The sequence below is a fragment of the Macaca mulatta genome, chromosome 11 (genome assembly GCF_049350105.2).
Source record: "Macaca mulatta isolate MMU2019108-1 chromosome 11, T2T-MMU8v2.0, whole genome shotgun sequence".
Lineage (NCBI taxonomy): Eukaryota > Metazoa > Chordata > Mammalia > Primates > Cercopithecidae > Macaca > Macaca mulatta.
Genome location: NC_133416.1, coordinates 17,360,198 through 17,386,859, shown reverse-complemented (window position 1 = coordinate 17,386,859; position 26,662 = coordinate 17,360,198). Strand labels below are relative to the sequence as shown.

Genomic DNA, 26,662 nt, shown 5'->3' with positions numbered 1-26,662 from the left:
AGTCTGGCAGTATTCTTCAGGGACAGACCATCAGTAGGGTCACCTTCCATATGTTAGTAAAAATATTATGCTTTGGCATGCTAACAGTACTCCTAGAAATTGTGCTTTTCTTAGCCTTAGTATAGAGATAAAAGGTATAGATGCCCTCATTATTTAGAGCTGCTTCTTCTCACCTCAGTACCCTGACATCTTCTACTTCTTTCTCTAGATGGTCCTGGTGCTGCCCAGGAACCCACGTGGCTCGCAGATGTCCCAGCTGCCATGGAATTCATTGCTGCCACTGAGGTGGCTGTCGTAGGCTTCTTCCAGGTTAGTTCAGATACCCTACTTGCAACTCCCCCAAGAGCCAGAAATGTTCTACCTCAAGGGAACCACAGCAGCCAACTGCTGGCAGATGACACTGCATTAGAAGTGGGGGTAAAGGGAGACAGCCACAGTTTGCTTTCATCTTGTCCATTGGGACCTCTTACTTTTAAGACATTCCCAGTCTCTAAATTATATCTTTCTCACACTTACTTCTTTCTGAGCCTGTGGGCTGCATCTCCTCATCTATGGATGCTTTGGAGCTCAAGTCAGGATCTGCAGAAAGAATGCCTTCATGGAACCCTACCATTGTCCTAAACGCATTTGGTCTGTACTCTCATAGCACCCTGTGAATAGGCAGGGGCCAGAGTGAATCCAATTTATATCATCCAGCAACACTGTTTACAGGATTCTGAAGCTCCTGGACATTAGTCAGTGCACAGCCTTTTAAGGCCTTTCCCCCAGATAATGTGTCTGAAATGTTGGAAAAGGATGGCATCTTGTATATTCAAGGTGTTAACCTCCACCTTCCAGATTGGCTGCTTGGTTAATAAAGGCAGCCATAAATGAGACTCCCTCATTCCAGCATTTTCATCTTTCTCTGGTGGTAGCATCTGGAAATCGTCACAACTGATTAAGCCCCTACTCTCTCATAGCAGACCTTCTTGTCGGTTTCCATTCACCAATTACAACTCCTGATTACCCTGTCGGTTCTGTGTACACAGCTGGAAATCACTGCAATGAGATGCAAGTGGGGGAGAAAGACAGGGAGTACATTTTTCAGGAATGAGAAATCTGAGCTGTAGACAAAAACACCCTCAGAAAGACAGGGAAGGGGCAAGAGCATGGACCTGGAGAAGTGTGCAATAACTTAAACAGCCGCCAGATGCCATCATTTTATCCTTGAGCAATTCCATCTGAAGGAGCAGAGTAAGAGGGAGGCCTCAATCAACTATTGTTCACAGCCTCTAGAAGAGTAGATACCAGCTCGCTCTGCTTGATCCCAGATGCAAGACGAGTGTGTTAGCCCATTCTCATGCTGCCAATAAAGACATACTCAAGACTGGATAATTTATAAAGGAAAGAGGTTTAATTGAATCACAGTTCAGCATAGCTTGGAAGGCCTCAAGAAACTTACAATCATGGCAGAAGGCACCTCTTCACAGGCCGGCAGGAGAGAGAATGAGCACAAGCAGGGGGAAGGCCAGACACTTATAAAACCATCAGATCTTGTGAGACTCACTCATTATCACAAGAACAGCATGGAGGAAACTGCCCCCATGATCCCATTACTGCCACCTGGTCCTACTCGTGACATGTAAGGATTATGGGGATTATATTTCAAGATGAGATTTTATGTAGGCACACAGCCATAGCATATCAACTAGCCATCTTCTTTTCTCCTTGCACATCTCCTCCTTCAGCCTGGAGACTTGCAGGGTAGAACATGTTTGTTCCTGTTAATTTCCCTGAGCTCCTACGGAAAAAGGTCCTGTGACAGCAGGGAAAATGATGCCAGCCTCTATGGAAGGCCTGGAATCATTGCTCGGAAGTGGCTTCTCTGCTCCCTCCTGCAGGCCTGGGCTGCAGGGTTGGATGCGTGAACAGCATCTTCATGTGCAAAGCTCAGGCTTATCTACAGTGGCAAGAGAGGGACTGTCCTCCATACCCTGCATAAACTTTTGTTAAAACTTCCAAGCTTTCATTTTAATTATTTTCTTTTTCTTCTTTTTTTCTTTTTTGGCCCTGTTGATGGCACCTATTTCGTATTTTTGCATTTTTTTCTTTTCTCCACAAATGTAACCAAAGCCAAAACTCAAGAGACAAGAGCCGGTGGGAGGAAAAGCTGGTTTATTTGAAGATCCAATAAACCAAGAAGACAGTGGACTAGCATCCTAAAGTACATCTTGGCCAGGCACAGTGGCTCACACCTGTTATTTGTAGCACTTTGGGAGTCTGACAGTGGCAGATTGCCTGAGCTCAGGAGTTCGAGGCCGGCCTGGGCAACATGGCGAAATCACATCTCTACTAAAAATACAGAAAAAAATTAGCCAAGTATGGTGGTGCACAACTGTAGTCCCAGCTACTCAGGAGGCTGAGGCACAAGTATCCGGCAGGCGGAGGTTGCTGTGACCCAAAATTGCGACACTGCCTGGGTGATAGAGTGAGACTCTGTCTCAAAATAAATAAATAAAGTACGTCTTAAGTCACTACCAATTTTAGGCTCTTTGTACGTTAAGGGCAGGGCGAAGAGTAGGGAGTTGGGATCAAGCAATAACCAGCAACCATACGCATCTGGGCACCAGTAAGGGTCTCAGGAAGTTGGGAACTTCTTTGTCCTTGGTGAGGTCACAAGGCGCCTATAAATCTTTAGCACAACATAGTTAGTTGTTCACATACTTTTCCTTTAATCCTAGAGTTAGTTTTTAAAACCATATAAACTGCTAATTTTTGCATATTATCTCAGTGCTCTAAAATTATTCTAACCTACATACAGGAATTAGTAAATAAATGCCATTTCAACAAAAATAGAATTGGTTATGTTCGTTTGTTTGCTGTTTCACTGTTAAACAAATTGTTCCCAGAACAGTTGCTTCTCATGTATATCTACAACAGTGCAGCCAAACTAGGCAGGCCTTTATGATTTTGAGGCCTCTCTCAGCTCCTAGTAAACTTCAAGCTCTATGACAAGGCCTGACAGGAGTCTCAGGCTCAGCTACAATTTCGTGGTTACCTATTAACTCACAGAGCCTGGAAAATTCAAGAATGTTACTGACAATTAAACCTGAACTGTTAGAGGTAAATCATGTGTTACTGGGTGGTAAATCAAATCTATGATTTCTGGTAAAGCTTCACAGCATATTTCTTTTCCATATCCTTTGTCTCTGCCATTCAATATAATCACTGTGGTATTATTTTTTTCTCTTGTTTTTAGGATTTAGAAATACCAGCAGTGTCCATACTCCGTAGCATGGTGCAAAAATTCCCAGATGTGTCATTTGGAATCAGCACTGATTCTGAGGTTCTGATCCACTACAACATCACTGGGAACACCATCTGCCTCTTTCGCCTGGTAAGTTGGATGGGTAACTTGAACTTTCTCCCAGATTTTCATTGGGTTGTGGACTCATAAACTTGTGAGACTGGGAAGGACTCTATGTCTTTTACACTAATGATGGTACCAAATTCAGGGACATTGTTGACAAGGATGAAGACTCAATTCAAGCTTCCCAAGCAGGTACTGTAATGAAATGGAAAGATGACAGGACTGAAAGCCAGGAAATGGAATTTTGGTACTGTTTTGTCGCTCAACAGCCATACGACTTCGGGCAGTCACTTAACATTTTTTATCTCCAATTCTTTCCCTTCTAAAATAAAAGAGTTAGACTGTATTATCTCTAAGGTCACTCTGAGCTCCAAAAATTTTATATTAAATATTTTGAGGAGTTCATTTTTGTTCTTCAAACATTTATTACTTCCCATATGCCCTATGCAAGATACTGATAATAAAAACATATTAAACATATTCTCCAGTCTCATAGATCTTATAGTAGGTATTGTAAACATAATATGCAAGTATCTATAATACAAAGAGAATCACTATGGGTAAAGTTTTATCACAGTTCAAAGGATAAAAGCAGTGTGGAAATTCTGAAAAAAAAGAAAAGAAAAGAAAAGAAAAGAAAAAGACAACAGAATTGGAACTTAAAGGATAGATAAATTTAGACAAGGCAAAGAATTCATGGCCAAGGGGGGAAAATCTCAGGACACAATGAAGAGGCCAATCTGACTGGATCCCAGGGTACATATTGGGGAAAATGAATATCAGAGAGAGAAACTTGATTAAAATCATATTGTGGGGAAAATATAGAATACCACTTTAATGAGTTTGTTCTGAATCTGGTTGTCACTGGAAAGCCCCTAAAGCCTTTACATCAGGGAAGTAACACGAACAGGAATGTGTTGTATGAGATTATTTTGACAGCAAGGCAGAGCATGGATTTTCAGGTAAAAAGGCAAGAGAAGAGGCAGCTTTTGTTAGGCTGGCAAAACAGACCATGTGAGAAGTATTAAGAGTCTGTAGTAGAGAGGTAGCAACAGAAATTAAAGAGGAGGAGGATCCTGTGATCTTTAGATATCACAGTTATGGAAAGGAGGCAAAGCTTAAAGTCAGGGTGTCTAGGAATAGTGAGGTCATGTGCAGAAATGGGGATTTCTGATGCTTTCATTGGTCGTTGAGTTCTACTTGTTGGTGGAACATCAAGATAAAGATGCCAAGAGTCCACTGAAAAAGAAAAATTGATGCAAAAGAAAGTTTTCAATATTTCAGGACTGAATGTCGTGCCCCTTCTAGTTGCCACCCTTTCTTTCTTTTTCATTTCTCACTGAAACTTCTTTTAAGCATATTTTTTTAGGAAAAGCTGTCTTTTCCTAAGCTAGACACTACTATCTAGCTTATGTCCCATCACACCATTAAAACTACATTTATCCAGGTCTGCATGGCTTCCTTGTTTTACTCAACATTTCTGTCATGTTTGATGTTAGTGACAACTTCTTTCTTTTTAATGTTCTCTCTTTCCTTGGATTCTAGGAAATTACTTCTCCTGATCCTCCCGCTGCTTTTATAGTCTCTTTGAGATCTTCTCTTCCTGTATCTACAATGCTGCCTGACCCAACACTTTTTATCATCTAGGTCATGGAACCCATGCTCTGTGAAGGCAGAGACTGTTCTGTTCAGTGTATCCACAGAGCCTAGAACAGTGCCTGCTATGCTCATTAAGTATTTGTTGAGAATGAATATATGAATGAATCAATGAATGAATGAATATGTTTTTCTTAAGAAATACAATTCGTTTGCATATTCCACTATTATGTGCTTGCTGAGCATTTAGAATATTTTATCTCTAGTCTGGACTTCTCTCAAGATTCAAACGTTTGCTGGGTATAAGCATTTTTATACCCTCATAAGCACTATACACTTAAAATGTTCAAAACTGAATTTGTTGTCTGCACCTGCTAATAATATTCCTCCATCTAAGATACTATTTTATTAAACGGCTATGCTCATTTGGTCTTACATTTTTGCCAGTTGTGTCTTCTATCTTGAATCTATATTCTCCTCCTCTCCTTCTATCTCATTCTGTATTTAGGCTCTTAGCCTAAGCGTAAGCAATTTCATTAGCTTCTTAACTAATCTCCTTTTACTACTTTATATACAATTTCTAGAATGGTATCACAATGATGTATTTAAGATAGAAAATTGACCATGGCACTCCTCTCTTTAAAACTCTTCAATATTTCTCATTTCTTAAAAAATCAAAAACGAGATATTTAATGTTACAAATAGGCTTTGCTGGCCTGCCCCACTGCCTGCTTCTCTAGACCTTTTTCCATCCAGCTTCCACCCTGGGCTTTACCCTCTCAGTAGCCAACTATACACATAATTATCATCCATTTCCATGATTTTGCCTAGACTATTCCTTCTGTCTAGAATATCACCACCCACCAAGGGTCGCCTTTCACCTAGCCTCACCTGAATGACTCCTTCTCATACTCCAGTGAATCAGTTCAGGAATGTTACCCTTTAGGAAGCGTCCCTGGAATCTCCAAATGGGCCTAACCATTCCTCTGTATGTAATTTCTTATCTCTATTTTCATTTATCACTTTATAGTTCATATCAGTTATTTATATATCTGTCTCCTCTACTACCCTATTAGGCCATGACCTATTCGAGGTTGGAAACTATGACTTATTCATCTATGTATTCAAAGGGCTATAATACACCTCTGGCTCCTTGAAGGTACTCGGAAGGTGCTTGAGGAACTGAACTCACCTCCAAAAGCATCTCTGAGGTTGTGTGAGCTCCCTTCAGCAACCCCTTTCCCACCTGCACAGTGGTTGCTGGTTTGCATTCTCACCAGTGTGAAATAAGATTAAACCAAATTCTTCTGTGAAAGGCTTTGGTAAGGAATATATGGAAGGTTAGGCAAATGCCTTTCATGTTGCCATTGAACCACTGGTAGAAACCCTTCAACACAAAAATTCTAATAAGCTACACTCCACAAGTACTTCTTTCTCAGTTTTTTGTTCATGGGTCTTATAAAGGCCTGATTTGAAAGGCTTAGTACCACCAAGATACGCATATGGGGAAGAAAAACAAGCGCTGTTGCTTTCACCATCTCTATAGACTTAACATCCTCTAATGGGAGCATTGGTGCTGCTTACAGTTCATTCCTCATAAAGCCTCCTTGATGACTTCTCAGTTTTTCACTCTTCTTTAACATCTGTTTTTTGTTTACCGCTAGTGACAGACCTACTCTAAATGAACTCTTGGGACCTCTGTGGCAAGATTATTTATGTGCCATACCAGAAAACAAACAAACTGGTTCCTGCCCTACTTCATTGGCAGGGCTGGAAGAAGCTCAACTTTCGTCATGCCAGCTTTCAGATAAATATTTTTTTCACAGTTTACACTTTCAAAAGTTTAGTACATATTTTAATAGGACTATTATTCAAGAGTTTAGAGTAACTTTTTTTTTTTTTTTGAAAAGGGAACATCAACCAAGACAATCCTATTTTACACTGGGAAACGTGAACCTATTGAAAAATTTTCTGGGACCTTCTTTCTTTTTAGATCCAGTTTGTTCGGTTCAATTGTTTGTTTTCAGAGCCTAATCTACGATAGGCACTATTACAATATTTGACCATTTAATTCACACAAGAATCTGATGAAGTAATTTTTATTATTCCTGCATTTTTAATAAGGAAAGTTCCATGAGAGATCGGTTTAGTTGCCCAAAATCTCACAACTGTGAAGTAACAGATGTCTGATTTGTACCCAGCATTGCTGACTACAAATCATACCCTTTTTACTATACTATAGTGGCTTTCTAAAGGACTTCACCCTGAAGAAAAACTTTGTTTTCACACTGAATTCTATCTAATGTCCCTCGTTCTAAAACCTACTTTTTTTTCTTTTAACTATTTTCTCTTAAATTATTCCTCTAGCCTCCTACCACTCCTTAATCAAACTGCAGAATTATTTGTCAAGATTTAATCTAGACATTATATATTGTCTAAATTTACAAAATTTTCCATTTTAAGAACATATTTAGAAGTAAGCCGAAATAATGATTAACTGAAAAAATAACAGTAAATTGATATTACTCATGCTTGAAATGTTGGAGCAATAAAAGGCCAGCCAATGCTGTATTTATGCAACGTAACATTCTTCAAAAATAGTGCAGGCCAACTATATAAACGTAATCAGGAAGAATTTAGGTAAAATTCATGAAACCATAATAAGTTGCGTATAACAATCTTGCTGTTTGAGGGCACAGCCTGTCTTTTGTGAGGGTAATAGCAGAGAAACTCTCAAATTTTTCAGTAGGACTCTTATTGTTGCCCTAGCAGAGATGGAATTTCCAGGTTAAATAAACTATGAGCTTGTTCTAAAATGGAATTTGAAATATTATTTGAATGTTTACCCTGCTTTGGATTTTTTTCAATCATTACTATTTTAGAAACATAATTAACCTAACTTTGACCTAATAAGATGGTAATGAAAACACAGTGCAGTCATCCTTCATTCCTTTTACAGTTATTTATTGGGTGACTATGATAAGAAATACACCTCACCGGACAAAGAGAATCACAAGAAACTAGTCCATGAGATAAACTGATAAGAAATGCAAGAAGATATGTCAGATTATGAAACCTTTTTTTTTTTTTTTTTTGAGACCGACAGTCGCCCTGGCTGGAGTACTGTGACGCCATCTGGGCTCACTGCAAGCTCCGCCTCCCGGGTTCACGCCATTCTCCTGCCTCAGCCTCCTGAGTAGCTGGGACTGCAGGCGCCCGCCACCGCGCCGACTAATTTTGTTTTTGTATTTTTAGTAGAGACGGGGTTTCACCGTGTTAGCCAGGATGGTCTCAATCTCCTGACCTCGTGATCCGCCCGCCTCGGCCTCGCAAAGTGCTGGGATTACAGGCGTGAGCCACTGCGCCCGGTCAACATTTTTTATTTTATTCTATTTTATTTTATTTTAAGTTCCAGGATACATGTGCAGAACATGAAGGTTTGTAATATAGGTATACTTGTGCCATGGTGGTTTGCTGCACCTATCTACCCGTCATTCAGGTTTTTAGCCCTGCCTGCATTAGCTATTTGTCCTGATGCTCTCCCTCCCCTAACACCCCATCCCCCGACAGGCCCTGGTGTGTGATGTTCCCCTCCCTGTGTCCGTGAAGAAACATATTTTTAAAGTATGTATTTACTAAATACACGATAAGCTGAGTAGCTTACAAAAACAAACCGAGGACATGAGGACCTTTGTTTACCAAAGGATTTCTCAGTGCCACCAAAGACATTTAATACTGTAACTGTCTTGTAAACTAAGACAATTTTAATACATTTTATAAAAATCTGGGTTGTTAGAAAAATCCACGGGAATTCAAATGAATATAACTGAAACACTAATGAATGAACAGAAAATGAGTGATTAAATCTCTTGGTATGATACAGTGTCTATAACAAAAAATACTCCTTCAGATACTCTTGAGGAAACTCAAAATTATATTTTAAGGTAACAATCTTTCCAGTGTACTATTTCTGTTTTTCTTCTGGTGCCTCTTTTCTCTGAAATAAAAATATGATATTTTAAGTAAAATTCTTTCCATAAAACTGAAAAAAGATATTTTAAAAGGTTTTTCTAACTCTTGGTTCCAGGGTTGGATTTTCTTTCCAGTGCACTATGCAAATAATTCCCTTTACAGAGGGAGATTTCCTGTTCAAATGTTGCTTCCAGAAACCCTAAACATGAATGTTCCAGAGTTTATTAGTTTAAGAAATAATGAAAGATCGGGCATGTTTTCTTAAAAGAAGCACAACAAACTAGAGAGACTGCAGGACGATGGCTTTTATTAAAGCTCTTTTGCTTCTTAGAGAATGTTATCACCACTTAACATCCTCTGCCTCCAATTTAGTGCATTCTTTAAGTCCAGAAACACCCAGAGTAACTGGCTTTTCCTGTTCTCCCTGTTCTGGGAAGTATGAAGGACTGCCAGGAAAAGAGTACAGAGAGGGGGGCGATTCTTGGTCCAGGCACAGCGATGTCAGCTGAGGCGCATGCGCCAGGCCTAGGAGTTCCTAGAAAAATAGGAAGCATTTAGACACATCAAATATTAAATGAGTCCTGATTGTGATGATAATGATGATGATTTTGGCGGTTGCAGTAGCAAAGCCTTAAGCACGAAGGAGACATGCCAGCTGGAAATACAGGTCAGTAGCAGCATTAAGGATCCAGAGGAGCTGCAAATATCAACTTTTTATGTGCTCACTTTATGTATCTACTCATTCTTCCTGATACGGGCAAGGGAAGGAGAAGGAGGTGATAGGAGGGTGGGCAAGGATCCACCTAAGACCTTTTCTCTTGCTTTCATGTTTTTTGTTTTTTTCCCCCAAGCTTTCCAAAACTTTGTGAATTTTTAAACAATTAAATATACACAAGGAGTTCATTTTTACCCTGTGGTTTTGATTTGTTTCAAAATTCTTTTTTAGAAATGCAAACTTTTCTGTACCTCAGCATTTATTTATTTCATAAACTTAAATTGTGTAAAGCAATCCTAAAATAAAGAGTGCTTAAATTGCCATCTGAATGAATGGCTGCAATTTTGTGCCTCAGTGCATATAGCAGGCACTCAGCAAATAATTATTAAACAAATGGATTGTAAGAGAATGACTAGATCTATCCAGAATTAAAATTAACCATAAGGGGTGCATTGTGCATCTCCAAGGGTTTTACTGCTTTTAGTTACCCCAATGGGAGACCCTCTTGAACAAAAGAGATGAAATAGGAATCATCACCGGGATGACAATAAAGAGCAATCTTGGATTCTTGCTATTTAGTGAATTTAATTTCCCTTTGCCTGAATTCCCTCCTACATTAACTAACGTGAGATTTGCTTCTGATTTTACTGGGTAGACTAGAAGAAAGTACCTTGGGGACAAAAGGGTTGTTCTGATCCAAGGCAAGATCTGACTGGGCAGGACCTATACAGATAGCACATGGAGGGAAAAGGGTTAAGGAGACGTCCAAGGGCAGGTGGCCCAAGGATCTCAAAAGTGATGCAAACTATTGTAGGAAATGGACAAAACTGTTCAAGAACTGACACTAATAATTTTATCTATAGGCCTAGATCTATCTATGGATGGTGGAGGCACTATCTTTGTGTCTTTATAGGCATGAGTAGACTGGGGAGAAGAAATAGAAAACTGAGAACAATGATTGGAAGAATGAAGTCCTATCTTTCAGTATATCTGAGCGTGGTGGAAAGGTTGTTCTGAAATACAAATCTGGGATAATGGATCATGTAATCAGACAATCCTTTCTACCAAAGACTATTTTTAAAAGTTAAAATGTGTGTGTCTGAATGTGTGTGTGTGTAAGTGTGACTGTGTGTGTGTGTCTGAAGGCATTAAAGAGCTAGTAAAAGAGGGAAAATGTCTAGCTCAAGATCTAGAAGAAGATGAAAACCCAAAAAGATGAACCCTGCATTGAGGACTGCTTTTTGTCTAGAGGGATTTGGTCAGTTCCAAAAGCAACCAAGAAGCTAAGAAATAAATTTGCATTTTGAGATCCTCAGGAGTTGAAAATTAAATGTTGGAGTCCAGGCCTCACAAGGGGAAATAGGAAGTGAATCTAGTACAACACCTTTCACATCCCCTTTGAATCCTACACAGCTGTACCTAAAAACAGGGATGAGTCATAGCAGATAAGCCCTCTCGAGGGTTGCAACACAGATGCCAATCATTTCAACCCCTGAAATTGGATTAGAGTGATCATATGTATATGTACACACATGCACACAAACACACACAAATATACACACATATGCCTACACATATGCAAATATATACACATGTGGAATATGTATAATACACTCTTAGCCCTGCCATAGTACATCTAAAACTTCACAAAAGATAAAATGTTAAAAGAAGTCAGAGAAGGCCGGGCACGGTGGCTCAAGCCTGTAATCACAGCACTTTGGGAGGCCGAGACGGGCGGATCACAAGGTCAGGAGATCGAGACCATCCTGGCTAACCCGGTGAAACCCCGTCTCTACTAAAAAAAAAAAAAAAAAATACACAAAAAAAAAAAACTAGCCGGGCGAGGTGGTGGGCGCCTGTAGTCCCAGCTACTCGGGAGGCTGAGGCAGGAGAATGGCGTAAACCTGGGAGGCGGAGCTTGCAGTGAGCTGAGATCCGGCCACTGCACTCCAGCCTGGGTGACAGAGCAAGACTCCATCTCAAAAAAAAAAAAAAAAGAAGTCAGGGAAAAGAGAGATTATCATCAAAATAATCACAAAGGGACAACCATAAGCTTCACAGCTGACTTCTCAATAGCAACAGTGGAAGGCAGAATACAAAGCATTATATCTTTCAAATACTGAAAGAAAATAACTGCCAACTTTATAATTCTACCCTCAGCAAAAACAGCCTTTAAAATTAAACAGAATATAAATGCATATTAAACAGCCAAATTGGGAGGATTTGTCACTCAACACATCCATCTTATACTGAGGAAAATAGTAAAAGGTCTTCTCTAAGCAGAGCAAAGAAAACCCACATAGAAGCTAAAAAAATACAGGAATAAATAAAGAGAAGCTAAAATGTAAATATGTGCATAAATGTAAGTGTATATTGAAGATATAACAAAATGAATAATATCCTGTGAGATCTGGAATTAAAACACATGACACTAATCCTGTGTAAGTCTTGAATGTAGAGCCAGAAAATTGAATTTAAAAGAGGTAAACTGTATTTGAATAATCTAATGTCTGCATTGTCTAAGAAGAAGCTGAAATTGCCAATTAATACTAGGTTCTGATACGTGAAAAAAATGCATGTTATAATGTATTCTGGCAATCCCTGAGGAAATAATTAAAGCCTATGTAACTTCTAAGCCAATAAAGGGAAAGAAGAAAATAATATATAGTACTCAGTCAATTCAAAAGTAGGCCAGAAATAAAGAAAAATAGAATTTGGAACACATAGAACCAATGGAAAATGCATAATTAAATACATCAGTAATTTCATTTCATGGAAATAATCCAATTAAAAGACAAAGATTATCAGGCACTGGATTGAAAAATGCAACTATGTGCCTTCTATAAGTGACACAAGTAAAACACAGGATGGAGCTATGCAAACACTTCCAAAAGAAAGATATGAATATATTAATACCAAATAAAGTAGACTTTCAGGCAACAAGCATTCCTAGAGATAAAGAATAACCATTCATAATGACAGTTTCAATTTGCCAGACAGTTTTAATAATTCTAAATTTTGCATTTATCAAATACATGTCCTGATACTATATAAGCACAAAATGACAAAATTGAATGAAAAGATGGTTAAAGCCACAACTTAATAGAAAAATTTAACACCCTTCTTTTTTTTGTTGTTTTTTTGTTTTTTTGATACAAAGTCTTGCTCTGTTGCCCAGGCTGGAATGCGGTGGTATGATATTGGTTCACTGCAGTCTCTGCCTCCCAGGCTCAAGTGATTCTCCTACCTCAGCCTCCTGAGTACCTGGGACTACAGGTGCACGCCACCATGCCCGGCTCATTTTTTGTATTTTTAGTAGAGATAGGGTTTCACTGTGTTGGCCAGGATGGTCTCAATCTCCTGACCTTGTGATCCGTCTGCCTCGGTTCCCAAAGTGCTGGGATTACAGGCGCGAGCCACTGCGCTCGGCCCCAACACTCTTTAAAATAAAATAAGTTGGTTAAAAAAAAGAAAGATATAGAAAATTTCAACTATAAAATTCACCAAGTGACCTGATAAACATTTATAGAATACTGTATTCAAAAACTGCAAAATATACTTAATTTTAAAGACACAAATAATAAAAATAAAATATAAAAATAAAGCTAAAAATCAATAAGAATATAACCAGAATATCTTACAGTTTAAAATTAAGAAATACACTCCTAAATAACTAATAGTTTAGAGAAGAATTAAGAACAAAAAATTAGGAAGCATTTTGAACTGAATGATAAAAATTCTACATATCAAACTTATGAGTGCATTTAGAGCCTTCTAAAGAGGAAATGTATAGATTTCTATGTATTTTTTGCTACTTTCAAATTTAAAATTGGCCAAATAATAGGATTTGATATCTTGGAAACATAAAAACATGCAATGGCCCTTAATTCATGATGTAACTGAACCCCGTAACTTACCCGAAGTTAGCCTTTGGGTCAGCGGGTTTTCTCACTATAGTTCCTTCCATGGTCTTCAGAAAGATGTTAGTGAAAAGGGGTCCTGATCCAGACCTCAAGAGAGGGTTCTTGGATCTTGCAAAAGAAAGAATTCAGGGTGAGTCCACAGAGTAAAGTGAAAGCAAGTTTATTAAGAAAGTAAAGGAATGAAAGAATGGCTACTCCATAGGCAGAACAGCCCCAAGGGCTGCTGGTTGTCCATTTTTATGTTTATTTATTGATTACATGCACTTAGGAGTGGATTATCCATGCCTCACCTTTTCAGACCATACAGGGTAACTTCCTGACTTTGCCATGGCAGTTGTAAACTGTCATGGGGCTGGTGGGAGGGTAACACGGAGGACAACCAGAGGTCATGCTCATCACCATCTTGATTTTGGTGGGTTTTGGCCACCTTCTTTACTGCAACCTGTTTTATCAGCAAGGTCTTTATGATCTGTATCTTGTGCCGATTTCATCCTGTGACTTACAATGTCTTAACCATCTTGCAATGCAGCCCGGTAGGTCTCAGCTCATTTTTCCCAGCCCCTATTCAAGATGGAGTTGCTCTGGTTCAAACATCTCTAACAACGATAAGCTCCTTCTGGGGAGAAAAGGAGCACATAGGTCGGGTCAGGGGTGGCTTTCTACATGTTTTTTAATTAAAAACTGGAAAACCACAATAAGATATCACCTCACCCCAATTAGAATGGCTATCACCAAAAAGACAAAAAGTAACAAATGCTGGTGAGGATGTGGAGAAAGAATTTTTATACACTGTTAATGGGTATCTAAATTAGTATAGCATTATGGAAAACAGTATGAACATTCCTCAAAAATTTTTAAATAGAACTACCATATGATCCAGCACTTTCACTATTGGGTATACATCCAAAGGAAATGAAATCAATAGTATGTCAAGGAGATATCTGCACTCCCATGTTCATTGCAGCACTATTCACAATAGCCAAGAAACAGAATGAACTTACGTGTCCGTGAGCAGATGAATGGAGAGAGAAAATGCAGTACATATATGCAATAGACATTATTCAGCCATAAAAAAGAATGAAGTTCTGTCATGTGTAGGAGCACAGATAGACCCAGAGGACACTATGTTAAGTGAAATAAGCCTTGTACAGAAAGACAAATATCACACGATCTCACTCATACAAGCAATCTAAAAAAGTGGATCTATAGAAGTAGAGAGTACAATAGTGGTTATGGAAGGCTGGGGAGCGGAGGCGGATGTGGGGAGGGAAGAGGGAAGTGGGGACGCGGAGAAATTGGTTAGTACAAAATTACAGTTAGATGAAAGAAATAAGTTTAGGTATTCTATTGCACAGTAGGGTGAGTAGAGTTAACAATATTGTATTGGAATTTCATAATACCTAGAAGAAAGTATTTTTTAATGTTCTCATCACAAAGAAATGATAAATATTTGAGGCAACAGATATGCTAAATACTATTATTTGATTATTTGCACAATGTATACATGTATTGAAACATCACACCGTACCCCATAAATATGTACAAATCTGAATAGTAGGTTAAAAGTAAAGCATAATAAAATAGGAAAAAGACTTCAAACACTAAGAAAAGTTTTCACCAATTTGTCAATAACAATAATAGTAGTAAAACTAATGGCATAGCAGTATTATTTGCAATAGGATTGGTTCTGTTTTTCTGTTTCTTTGCTCACCAGAGAAACAGAATCAACAGGAGATAGATAGATAGATAGATAGATAGATAATAGATTATAGATATTACATAGTAAAATTACATAAAAATAATACAAATTATATATATGTTATATGGTAAAGATTATATATATGAATATACATAATAAGAGATTCTTTTAATAAGATAATGGCTCACACAAATATGAAGGCTGAAAAGTCTCACCATCTACTGCCTGTGAGCTGGAGACCCAGATGAGCCAGTGTTGTAGTTTGAAGGCCTGAGGGCTGAAGTACCAATGGTATAGATTCCAGTCTGAATCTGAAGGCCTGAGAACCAGAAAATCCCAGGACAGGAGAAGACCAATGCCCCAATTAATGCAAGCAATCAGAAAGAGGGAGACTTTAATACTCACTTTAGAGAAGAGTAATACAAAAATCAAGGATCTTAGCCTCCTTTTTTTTTTTGAGACAGAGTTTCACTCTTCCACCCAGGCTGGAGTGCAATGGTGTGGTCTTGGCTCACTGCAGTCTCCGCCTTCTAGGTTCAAGTGATTCTCCTGCCTCAGCCTCCTGAGTAGCTGGGATTACAGGCATGCACCACAACGCCTAGCTAATTTTTGTACTTTTAGTAGAGACAGGGTTTTGCCATGTTGACCAGGCTAGTCTTGAACTCCTGACTTCAGGTGATCCACTGGCCTCGGACCTTCAAAGTGCTGGGATTACAGGCGTGAGTCACCACTGCCGGCCTAACTTGCATCCGTTTTAAGAAGAAAAATGAGTTCCAAGTGGATTTTAGATCTATTGTGAAAGACAATGTTGAGAAAGGAGAAAGTATAGGAGAATATCTTCATGACCTTTGTGTAGTCAAAAGATTTCTTAAATAAAACAAAATGAAAAAATACACATTAGCTATAAAGATGACAACCTTGACTATGTTTAAATTACCTTCTTTCATATGCAGTAACCATTAAAAGAGAAGCCCTAGTGAGAAAATACATGCACTATAGAACCAACAAAGGACTCATATCCAGCATATATAAAAACGCATTTAAATCAGAAAGAAAAAGATAGACAAAAGAAAAATGGGCAAGCAACATGAATAAACACTTCATAAAGAGGATAATTAAGGAAATTATCTTTAATTGTCCTCATATCCTTAAATTATTATTAACTCTTAATGAGGGAAATACAATTAAAGCCACTGAGATACAACCATATCCACCAAAATCAGTAAAATTAGAAAAACTGACAATAGCAAGTGTTGACAAGGATGTGGAGCAATGGGACCTTTCACACACAGTACTGGTATGTGCAAGTTATTATCCACTTTGGAAGATAGCTTGGCATTTTCTACTAGTTAAATATATACATATTCTATAATCAAAAATCCCAATCTGAGGAATATGCTCAGTGGATACAGAGGCATATATGCACCAAAAGTCAAGAAGTATTCATTGCAGCATTGTCTTAATGACTAGAAACAATCAAAATGTTCATCGGTAGTAAAATGAATAAATAAATTGTGTTTATTCAGACAATGGAATATTATACAGCAAGGAAAATGAACAAACAACAGCTACATGCAATAACATAAATGACTTATAATTAAAATGTTAAGCCAAAGAGACAAAAAAAAAGGTTTGTTTACATGTATTCAATGTTAAAAAATAAGGTAAAACTAAACTACAGCATTAAAAGAAGGATCTTTAAGTGGTAAAGCTATAAAGAATGAAAATGGTCAACATTAAAGTCAGCATACCTTTGGCAAAAAAAAAAGACTGAATTATAAATTAGAAGAAAGCACCAGGACTTCAGGGGTTCTAGCAATATTCCGTTTCTTTACCTGGGTGGTGATTCTATAGTAGTTTTCTCTGTGATAATTTGCTGAGCTTTACCGCAAATGTTTATACTGTGTTATACTTTTCTCTACACGTGTTTTATTTCACAGTAAAAGGGTGCATAAATATAATACAAATCTGACCTTGCCAATGGCCCCCCTTGCCCTCAGATAGGATTTAATCTACTTGCCTTGGCTTCCAGACACTTCCAAATTTGCTCCTCCTTATCCCTCTAACCTTGTCTCTCTGCAACTCTCACATCACATCTACTAGGGTCACAGTGAACTAACGGCAGCTTCGAGAATACAGCCTCTCACATCTCACAGTATTTGTAAATACTGTTCTCTATTTAAAGCTCCTTCCTCATCCTCATTTATCTGATGAAGGCTTAGCCACTTTTCAGGAGTAGCTTCTTCCTTGAAGCTTTTCTGCTCTTCCTTAGGTGACATGCGGGCCTGTGATTATCCTGTGATGACACCTGGATTCTACAGGACAGTTTGTCCTTCTAGGGCAGGGAAACTTTCTTACTTATCTTTTGGTCTTCAGAGCTTTAATCAGTGCCTGTCACATGGGGGTCCAAAGACATTTATCAATACATGAAAAAAAGATGGAATAGTGACTTTATTCTTTTTTTTTTGTTAACCAGGTAGACAATGAACAACTAAATTTAGAGGACGAAGACACTGATAGCATTGATGCCACCAAATTGAGCCGTTTCATTGAAATCAACAGCCTTCACATGGTGACAGAGTACAACCCTGTGGTAAACAATATTTCCTGTTCTCAGCCCCTTCAGAGCCTGAGTCAGGAAAGGTACTGGTCTTCATAACAGAGGTCTCTTCCTCCCAGAGTTCCAATTCTTCGAACAATAATGACAGGAACTGCCATTAATTGAACACCTACTGTATTGTTTATGTTACTATCCTTCCTACACCTTTTTAAGATTTAACTTGTTCCTGTTAAACAAAAAACAGAGAAAAGTTAAATGAACTATCACACTGCTAGTAAGAAAGAGAACCAGAATGCAAAGTTAAGGTGACTGACTCAAGGCCAGGTGCAGTGGCTCACAACTGTAATCCCAGCACTGTGGGAGGCCAAACCATGAGGATTGCTTGAGCCCAGGAGTTTGAGACCAGCCTGGGCAACATAGCGAGACCTTGTCTCTACCAAAAACTTTAAAAATTACCAGGTACGATGGTGTGTGCCTAAAATAAAATAAGAGTAAATGAAAGACAAACAAAAAAAAAGTTAAATGAAGCTCACTGATCACATATTTGGATGTCACAGCAGTGTAAAGTTTCTATAATTGTTTCTAAACACACATTTCATTTTCTGTATGTACCTCTTTATAGACCAGTAACAAACAGCTCCTAGTCTGGCAGCAGCTGCAAACCATGCATTGATTAGCACGTGCCCACACGCTCACCATGCCTCAGCCTTCTCTCCTGGTGTGTCTGCCTCTGGTGTTGCATGCTGCATGCAATCTGGATAAAGGTGGTGCTCTACCTGTCCTGATCACCATCTGGCCTTCTAACACTCGCTATAGACTATAACACAGTCCACAGAATTATCTTGTGTCCCATCCTTATTTTCCCTGACATAGATTATAGAATCTTACAGAGTATTAATTTCTAGTGATCTACATCAGCTCAAAACACTGTACCTTCTATTCTCTAATAACAGTACTTTACATGCATGGTATGATTTTTGAGAACTTACAGAGCCCTTTCATCCTCATTTTCCCATTTATTCCTCACATTGATTTTTGTTGCGGTAGAAGAGAGGAAATTATTGTGCCCATTTTATAGAGGAGAACATTCAAGATCCAAGTGATGACATTATTCAAGGTCACATCATGAGTAAATAGAAAATGCGTAATTTAAGGGACAAAAATGTAACTGATGCATTAGCACATTTTGCCAACTTCCATTTTACAGTAGAGGAAATGGGAGTTCAGAAAATGTAAGTAACTCCTTCAAAGCCCTATGGCTAGGAATTTGAGCTTCAGAGACAGCCTATGTAGTGGCCCTTGTTTTTTTATGACTGGTCCCTGTGACTGAATCCTGTAGTTTGTCTATTACCCTACACTGCCTTCAACAGAAAACACCCCTTTTCTTGTTGAATAAATTCTGGCCTACCTCTCACACCATCTTTATCTCTCTGGACTTGCTGATTCTATTTCCACTTCTGCTAAGGCTCCAAACACGTATGCCCCTGGGGTATTGGCAGTAATAATCATAAAGGTGTTCTTCTCTATGTGGGGCCAGAAAAGATGATCTTTTCGTCCCTGGGCTATGGCCTCTGTGTCATGGCATTCTGCAAGCTAGCTAAGGCAGGGGCACGCACTGACCTTCCTGGTTTCTTATGCCTGATCTGTCTCTCATTTTGCACAACAATGACATATTTTTTAAGTTCCATATTAATTGGTGAAGGCAGATTATATCAAGAGAAAATTCAGTAAGAATTTCTTTAAAGAAGCAAGTTCAATTTCTATTGTTACTTTTTTTATTCCCTGAAAGTAATATTTTTCTCATTTGGAGAACTGCCCATTCTACTATAGCTGTTTCTCATCTGCTTCTGGTGCAAAGGTTTGCACCAGTAGCAACTGGGCAGAAAATCCCAGTCATGCACCTGACCTGCCACGCACTTTTAATGCACATACTCAGTACTTGGCGTCAACGTGTCTGTTAGGATTAAACTAATCCATTCGGCTATGGCCAATCCCTTCTGCTAAGATAACTGTACCTTTTGACGTACTCGTTTTTATTTCTTTACTCTTCCCAGGAATTATCCTCCATCTCAGCTTTAGAACGGTGAATGAATGCTCTAAATTTAAGTAGCAGGATTTAGTAAAATAAGAGTAAATCATGTATCATCCAATCTCCCAAATGAAAAATCTAAAACTTGATTTTAAAATCCATGGAGAAATCTTTAGGAAAAGACCCATTTGGCCCTCCTTGCCTACATATTGTAGGCAGCCAAAAGAGCTGGACCATCTCTACAAGAGTGTGTATCTTCAGGAAGAATTCTGCCTGGCTGCTCTCTTCCTCCTAAGACTCTGCCCAAAGATTTGTTAACTCACCATGTTCTGTCTTCCTGCGTACACACTAGTTTTGTAGCAATGCTTTCTGAATTTAGGAGAGGTGAAAAGAAATGAGATTGGTTTAAAATAGACTTGCAGCATTATTTCAGGACAGTGAAATGAAGGGAACCAGTGCCGTGGATTCCTCTCTTTTTCTTCTCCTGTCTCTGGTGGCTGTTCTACTCCTCTAAGTCATTGACAACTTCATGGAAAATCACCATCTCTAATCAGCAAAACAAGGTCAATGCTTCTGGTCTCCTGAAGAGTTCACCTTCTTTGACCTTTGGTACAATGATTCAGACACATTTGGGACTGAGTTGGTTTATATGGGGTTTTACTATCCACTGTGCATGAGGCAGTTCATCCTGATGATCAAGAGCCTGAACTCTGGGGCTAGACCAGCTGGTGTGAATCCCTGTCTGCCATTTATTTGACTCTGAATTACTTAGTCTACCTGTGCCTCAGTTTCCTCATTTGAAAAACTGGGACCTTGAAGATTAAATTACTTATTATTCATTAAGAGTTGGAGACAGTGCCTCCACATAATGAACACCCAGTAAGTATGAACTACTAATATGTACTCAAAGGTTACATTTTATGTGTCTCTGACTAGTCTTGCAACAAGAAGCAAGGCTGAAACAAAGTGACTAATATGTTACATAGTGTATTAGTTGTCTATTGCTGCAAAACAGATTACTCCAAATCTTAGGAGTTTCAAATACAAAACATTGATAATCTCATATAGTTTCTGCAGGTCATCCAATTTGGGGTGGCTAGGGTTAGGTGCTTCTGGTTTAAGGTCATCTCTTGGGAGGTTGCAGTCATTGTTTAGGGCTGCAGTCATCTGAAGGCTCTACCGGAGCTTGGGATCTGCTTCCAAGATGGCTCCCTCACATGACTGGGCAAGTCAATGCTGGCTAGTAGCAGAAGGACTTGGTTCCTTGCCATGCATTTCTCCTCAGAGGACTGCTTGAGTACCCTACATTGGGTCTGGTATTCCTCATAGTGAGAGATAGAGAGAAGAGCAGAGACCGTAATGTGTTAAGACTCACCTTGGAAGTCACACTCCATCATTTCTGCAACATTGTCTTGGTTACTCAGTTCCGTCCCATTCAGTGTGGGAAGGAAGGATTTACACAGTTGCATGAAAACAAGATGGTGAGACTCACTGAGAGCCACCTTGGAAGTTAGTTCCATTTCTGTTACCAGTGGCCAGCTCTCATTTATGTTTCAATCTACCTATTCACTCCTTCCTTCCCAGGTACTAATGCATTCTTTCTCTCTCTTTCACTCTACTGTAACACATTTCAACTTGCCAGACTGTGATCGGGCTATTCAACAGCGTAATTCAGATTCATCTCCTCCTGATAATGAACAAGGCCTCCCCAGAGTATGAGGAGAACATGCACAGATACCAGAAGGCAGCCAAGCTCTTCCAGGGGAAGGTAAGGCAAGAATGGGAATATTCTATTGCATACACACCACTAGGACACTAGGAAAAGGGAGATGGGGCTAGGAAGCAGAGATAAATAAGGAAAACAACTATGGTTAGAAGATAGCAAAGCAAGAAGTAGGACATAATAAATCACATTTTTCAGAACTAGAGATGTTGTATTTTATCACATTAAAGGCATATGTAATTATATCTTCCTGTAGTGATTAAGTCTGGGTTTTTCCTGCATTGATTAGTAGAGAGAAAATAGAGATCCAAAGAGACTGAAAATAAATCACCTATAAGTCACCATTTGTTTAATCTTTCCCATAATCTCATAGAGATTTAGACCTCAGGGCTCATTTCTCATATAAAACACCTATCAAGCACCTGGTGCCTACTCAATATACAATGAATATTTCTTTCTTTCCCTCCCCTCCTTTGTGAAGTTCTGCTTGATATCACTGAAATAGTAAAACTTCAACTACCTCAAGGTTACTGTGCCTAACTAGTGACTGTTCTAATGATGAGAACTGTCTGGTAATAAAATAAGCTGCCTTTCTGATGGTTGGCTCTCTAACACTAGAAGTATTTCGTGTTACTGGAAGTAGACAGTCATCTGATCAGAATACTATAAAGAAGATTTCTACTTTGGGTTGAAGGTTTGATTTAATAATATAAAATAGTTTACATTTATCAAACACTTACTATATGCCAAAAGCTGAATAAAAATATTAATGCGTTACCTCATTTAAGTTCCCCCACCAAAAGCCCATTTTGCCAATGAGAAAATTGCGTCTTGGAGAGGCTGAGTAATGTGCCCAAACTCACGTAGCTAAAGAGTACCAGAGGCAGAATTTAAAACGTGTTCTCTGCTCCAGGCTATACTTCCTTTCTTAGATAATCACTAAAGTATTTTCCAATTCTATATTCTTAAAATTCAATCAATCTCGTCAAAGCGATTAAACATGAAAACAACACAAAATAATAGGAAATTCATTTTTTTAATTTTTATTTTAAGTTCAGGGGTACATGTGAAGGCTTGTTATGTAGGTGAACTTGTGTTATGAGGCGTCATTGTCCAGATTATTTCATCACCCACGCATTAAGCCCAGCACTGAATTGTTCTCATTTCTGCTCCTCTCCCTCCTCCCACTCTCCACCCACAAGTAGACCCCAGTGTCTGTTGTTCCCTTCTTTGTGTTCATGAGTTCTCATCATTTAGCTCCCACTTATTATTATTTGTTTTTTTGCAAACATCTGCTTTTTTTTTTTTTTAATACTTTAAGTTCTAGGGTACATGTGCACAATGTGCAGGTTTGTTACATATGTATACATGTGTCATGTTGGTGTGCCTCACCCATTAACTCATTATTTACATTAGGTATATCTCCTAATGCTATCCCTCCCCCGCACTCCACACAATAGGACCTGGTGTGTGATGATCCCCTTCCTGTGTCCAGGTGATCTCATTGTTCAATTCCCACCTATGAGTGAAAACATGCAGTATTTGGTTTTCTGTTCTTGTGATAGTTTGCTGAGAATGATGGTTTCCAGCTGCATCCATGTCCCTACAAAGGACACAAACTCATCCTTTTTTATGGCTGCATAGTATTCCATGGTGTATATGTGCCACATTTTCTTAATCCAGTCTGTCACTGATGGACATTTGGGTTGATTCCAAGTCTTTGCTATTGTGAATAGTGCCGCAGTAAACATACTTGTGCATGTGTCTTTATAGCAGCATGATTTATAATCCTCTGGGTATATACCCAGTAATGGGATGGCTGGGTCAAATGGTATTTCTAGTTCTAGATCCTTGAGGAATCACCACACTGTTTTCCACAATGGTTGAACTAGTTTACACTCCCACCAACAGTGTAAAAGTGTTCCTATTTCTCCACATCCTCTCCAGCACCTGTTGTTTCCTGATTTTTTAATGATTGCCATTCTAACTGCTGTGAGATGGTATCTCATTGTGGTTTTGATTTGCATTTCTCTGACGGCAAGTGATGATGAGCATTTTTTCATGTGTCTGTTGGCTGTATGAATGTCTTCTTTTGAGAAGTGTCTGTTCATATCCTTTGCCCACTTTTTGATGGGGTTGTTTGTTTTTTTCTTGTAAATTTGATTGAGTTCTTTATAGATTCTGGATATTAGCCCTCTGTCAGATGAGTAGATTGCAAAAATTTTCTCCCATTCTGTAGGTTGCCTGTTCACTCTGATGGTAGTTTCTTTTGCTGTGCAGAAGCTCTTTAGTTTAATTAGATCCCATTAGTCAATTTTGGCTTTTGTTGCCATTGCTTTTGGTGTTTTAGACATGAAGTCCTTGTCCATGCCTATGTCCTGAATGGTATTACCTAGGTTTTCTTCTAGGGTTTTTATGGTTTTAGGTCTAACATTTAAGTCTCTAATCCATCTTGAATTAATTTTCGTATGAGGAGTAAGAAGGGATCCAGTTTCAGCTTTCTACTTATGGCTAGCCAATTTTCCCAGCACCACTTATTAAATAGGGAATAATTTCCCCATTTCTTGTTTTTGTCCGGTTTGTCAAAGATCAGATGGCTGTAGATGTGTGGTATTATTTCTGAGGGCTCTGTTCTGTTCTATTGGTCTATATCTCTGTTTTGGTACCAGTACCATGCTGTTTTGGTTACTGTAGCTTTGTAGTATAGTTTGAAGTCAGGTAGCGTGATGCCTCCAGCTTTGTTCTTTTGGCTTAGGATTGTCTTGGCAATGCAGGGTCTTTTTTGGTTCCATATGAACTTTAAAGCACTTTTTTCCAATTCTATGAAGAAAGTCATTGGTAGCTTAATGGGGATGGCATTGAATCTATAAATTACCTTGGGCAGTATGGCCATTTTCACAGTATTGATTCTTCCTATCCATGAGCATGGTATGTTCTTCCATTTGTTTGTGTCCTCTTTTATTTCACTGGTAGCTCCCACTTATAAGTGGGAACATGCGATATTTGGTTTTCTCCTCCTGTGTTAGTTTGCTAAGGATAATAGACTACAGCCCCATCCATGTTCCCACAAAAGACATGATTGCATTCTTTGTTATGGCTGCAAAAAATTTATTTTAACTCAAGATTTCAATTGCATGGTGCAGACCATAATTCAATCAGTGTAAGCTGCAACAATTACAATGTATCTCTTTATCCATGGGCCTCAGATAGAACTTTTTCTTTCAAACTTCCCCAACTGCAGATTCTCTTTATTCTGGTGGACAGTGGTATGAAAGCAAATGGGAAGGTGATATCATTTTTCAAATTAAAGGAGTCTCAACTGCCAGCTTTGGCAATTTACCGGACTCTAGATGATGAGTGGGATACACTGCCCAAAGTAGAAGTTTCCATAGAGCATGTGCAAAACTTTTGTGATGGATTCCTAAGTGGAAAATTGTTGGTAAGTGTGAGACTGCAGGTAAAGCAAATTGTTTTCCTTCTATGTCCCTTTTATTTCCTGTTGAATAAGAATTCTTTGGGTTCAGAGAGGGAGGAGAGCCAAATGTTGGTTAATGGATACCAAGTGCAGCTAGATAGGAGGAATGTCTAGTGTTCTGTAGCACTACAAGGTGGCTGTAATTAAGAACAATTTATTATATATTTTCAAATAGCTAGAAGATTAGATTTTGAATGTTTCCAACACAAAGAAATGATAAATACTTGAGGCAATGGATATGCGAATTGTCCTGATTTGATCATTACACGTTGTACACATGTATAGAAATATCAGTCTATACCCCATAAAAACATAACTATTGTGTCAATTAAAAACAAAAATAAAAGCAAAACAATTAAAGTTAAAAAAATTATTTGAGCTCTACTAGATTTGATTAAAAGCAAAAGTCTATGAGGATACCGTGGCCAGAGTCAGGATGCTTGTTAGGGTATAGTCGTGAGACACGAAGTAGAAAAGCAAGTTGGGAAAGGCCTTGCATATTCAGAGGCTGAATTTTGGACTTCAGCATTTAGTTTAAAGTATTAATGGGCAACAAATCAAATTTCATATCAAAGGGTTCATGAGATAAAAATTAAAGATGGATTTAGGACTTCCAGGAGTAATTAAACAGCTCAGTTTACTAATCTAAATATCATTGTTATAATGTTTTCCAGAAAGAAAATCGTGAATCAGAACAAAAGACTCCAAAGGTGGAACTCTGACTTCTCCTTGGTGCTGCATATGACCAAGTACCTACTTTATGCAAAATAAAAAGGCACAACTCAGATCTCAGAGACACTACACAACAGGATCACCAGGCCTGCCAACCACACACACACACACACGTGCACACACACACACGCACCCACACACACATACAGAGCTTCATTTCCTTTCTTAAAATCTCACTTTCTCTTCTTCCTTCTTTTAAATGTCCTATCCTCACTCCCTACCCAATTTCCTTACTATTGTGCATTCATCCTCTGTAAACCCATCCATAACACACCTACATCAAGGCTTTAAGAGACTCACTGTGATGCCTCTATGAAGGAGAGGCATTCCTAGAGAAAGACTGTTCCAATTTGTCATTTAACATCAAGTTTGTGTACTGCACATGACTTACACACAACATAGTTCGTGCTCTTTTAAGGTTACCTAAGGGTTGAAACTCTACCTTCTTTCATAAGCACATGTCTGTCTCTGACTCAGGATCAAAAACCAAAGGATGGTTTTAAACACCTTTCTGAAATTGTCTTTTTGCCAGAAGTTAAAAAGCTGTCTCAAAGTCTCTGAACTCAGCAGAAATAGACCATGTGAAAACTCCATGCTTGGTTGGCATCTCCAACTCCCCATGTAAATCAACAACCTGCATAATAAACAAAAGGCAATCATGTTCTAGGAAAAGACTGGCATCTCTTTGCAGGCCAAACCTTTTGTAAATACCCAGCTGCCCAACTAAGCAGCATGTTCCTCACTCTGCAGTGCCCACTGTTTAGTGTCGGGCCATAAGCCACTAACATATTGTTCACGCTGTGGGTGGGATGGGTGGAAAAGAGAGACCATCCTGCATAAGGATTGGAACAAATGTGGCAACGGAGCTAGGAAGCAAATTAGGTGAAAG

General features: G+C 38.7%; 1 protein-coding gene across 1 annotated transcript in view; it reads left to right on the top strand.

Annotated features, from left to right (window-relative positions):
* Nucleotides 1–26,445, top strand: part of ERP27 (endoplasmic reticulum protein 27) — a 28,854-nt gene extending 2,409 nt beyond the window's left edge. Inside the window, exons 2-7 of the mRNA XM_001090991.5 lie at nucleotides 209–309; nucleotides 3,239–3,376; nucleotides 17,731–17,847; nucleotides 21,486–21,611; nucleotides 24,808–25,005; nucleotides 25,716–26,445. Of these exons, the coding sequence (XP_001090991.3) occupies nucleotides 209–309; nucleotides 3,239–3,376; nucleotides 17,731–17,847; nucleotides 21,486–21,611; nucleotides 24,808–25,005; nucleotides 25,716–25,763 (728 nt within the window). The 3' untranslated portion in view covers nucleotides 25,764–26,445. The remainder of the gene's footprint in view (nucleotides 1–208; nucleotides 310–3,238; nucleotides 3,377–17,730; nucleotides 17,848–21,485; nucleotides 21,612–24,807; nucleotides 25,006–25,715) is intronic.
* Nucleotides 26,446–26,662: the final 217 nt, after the last annotated feature.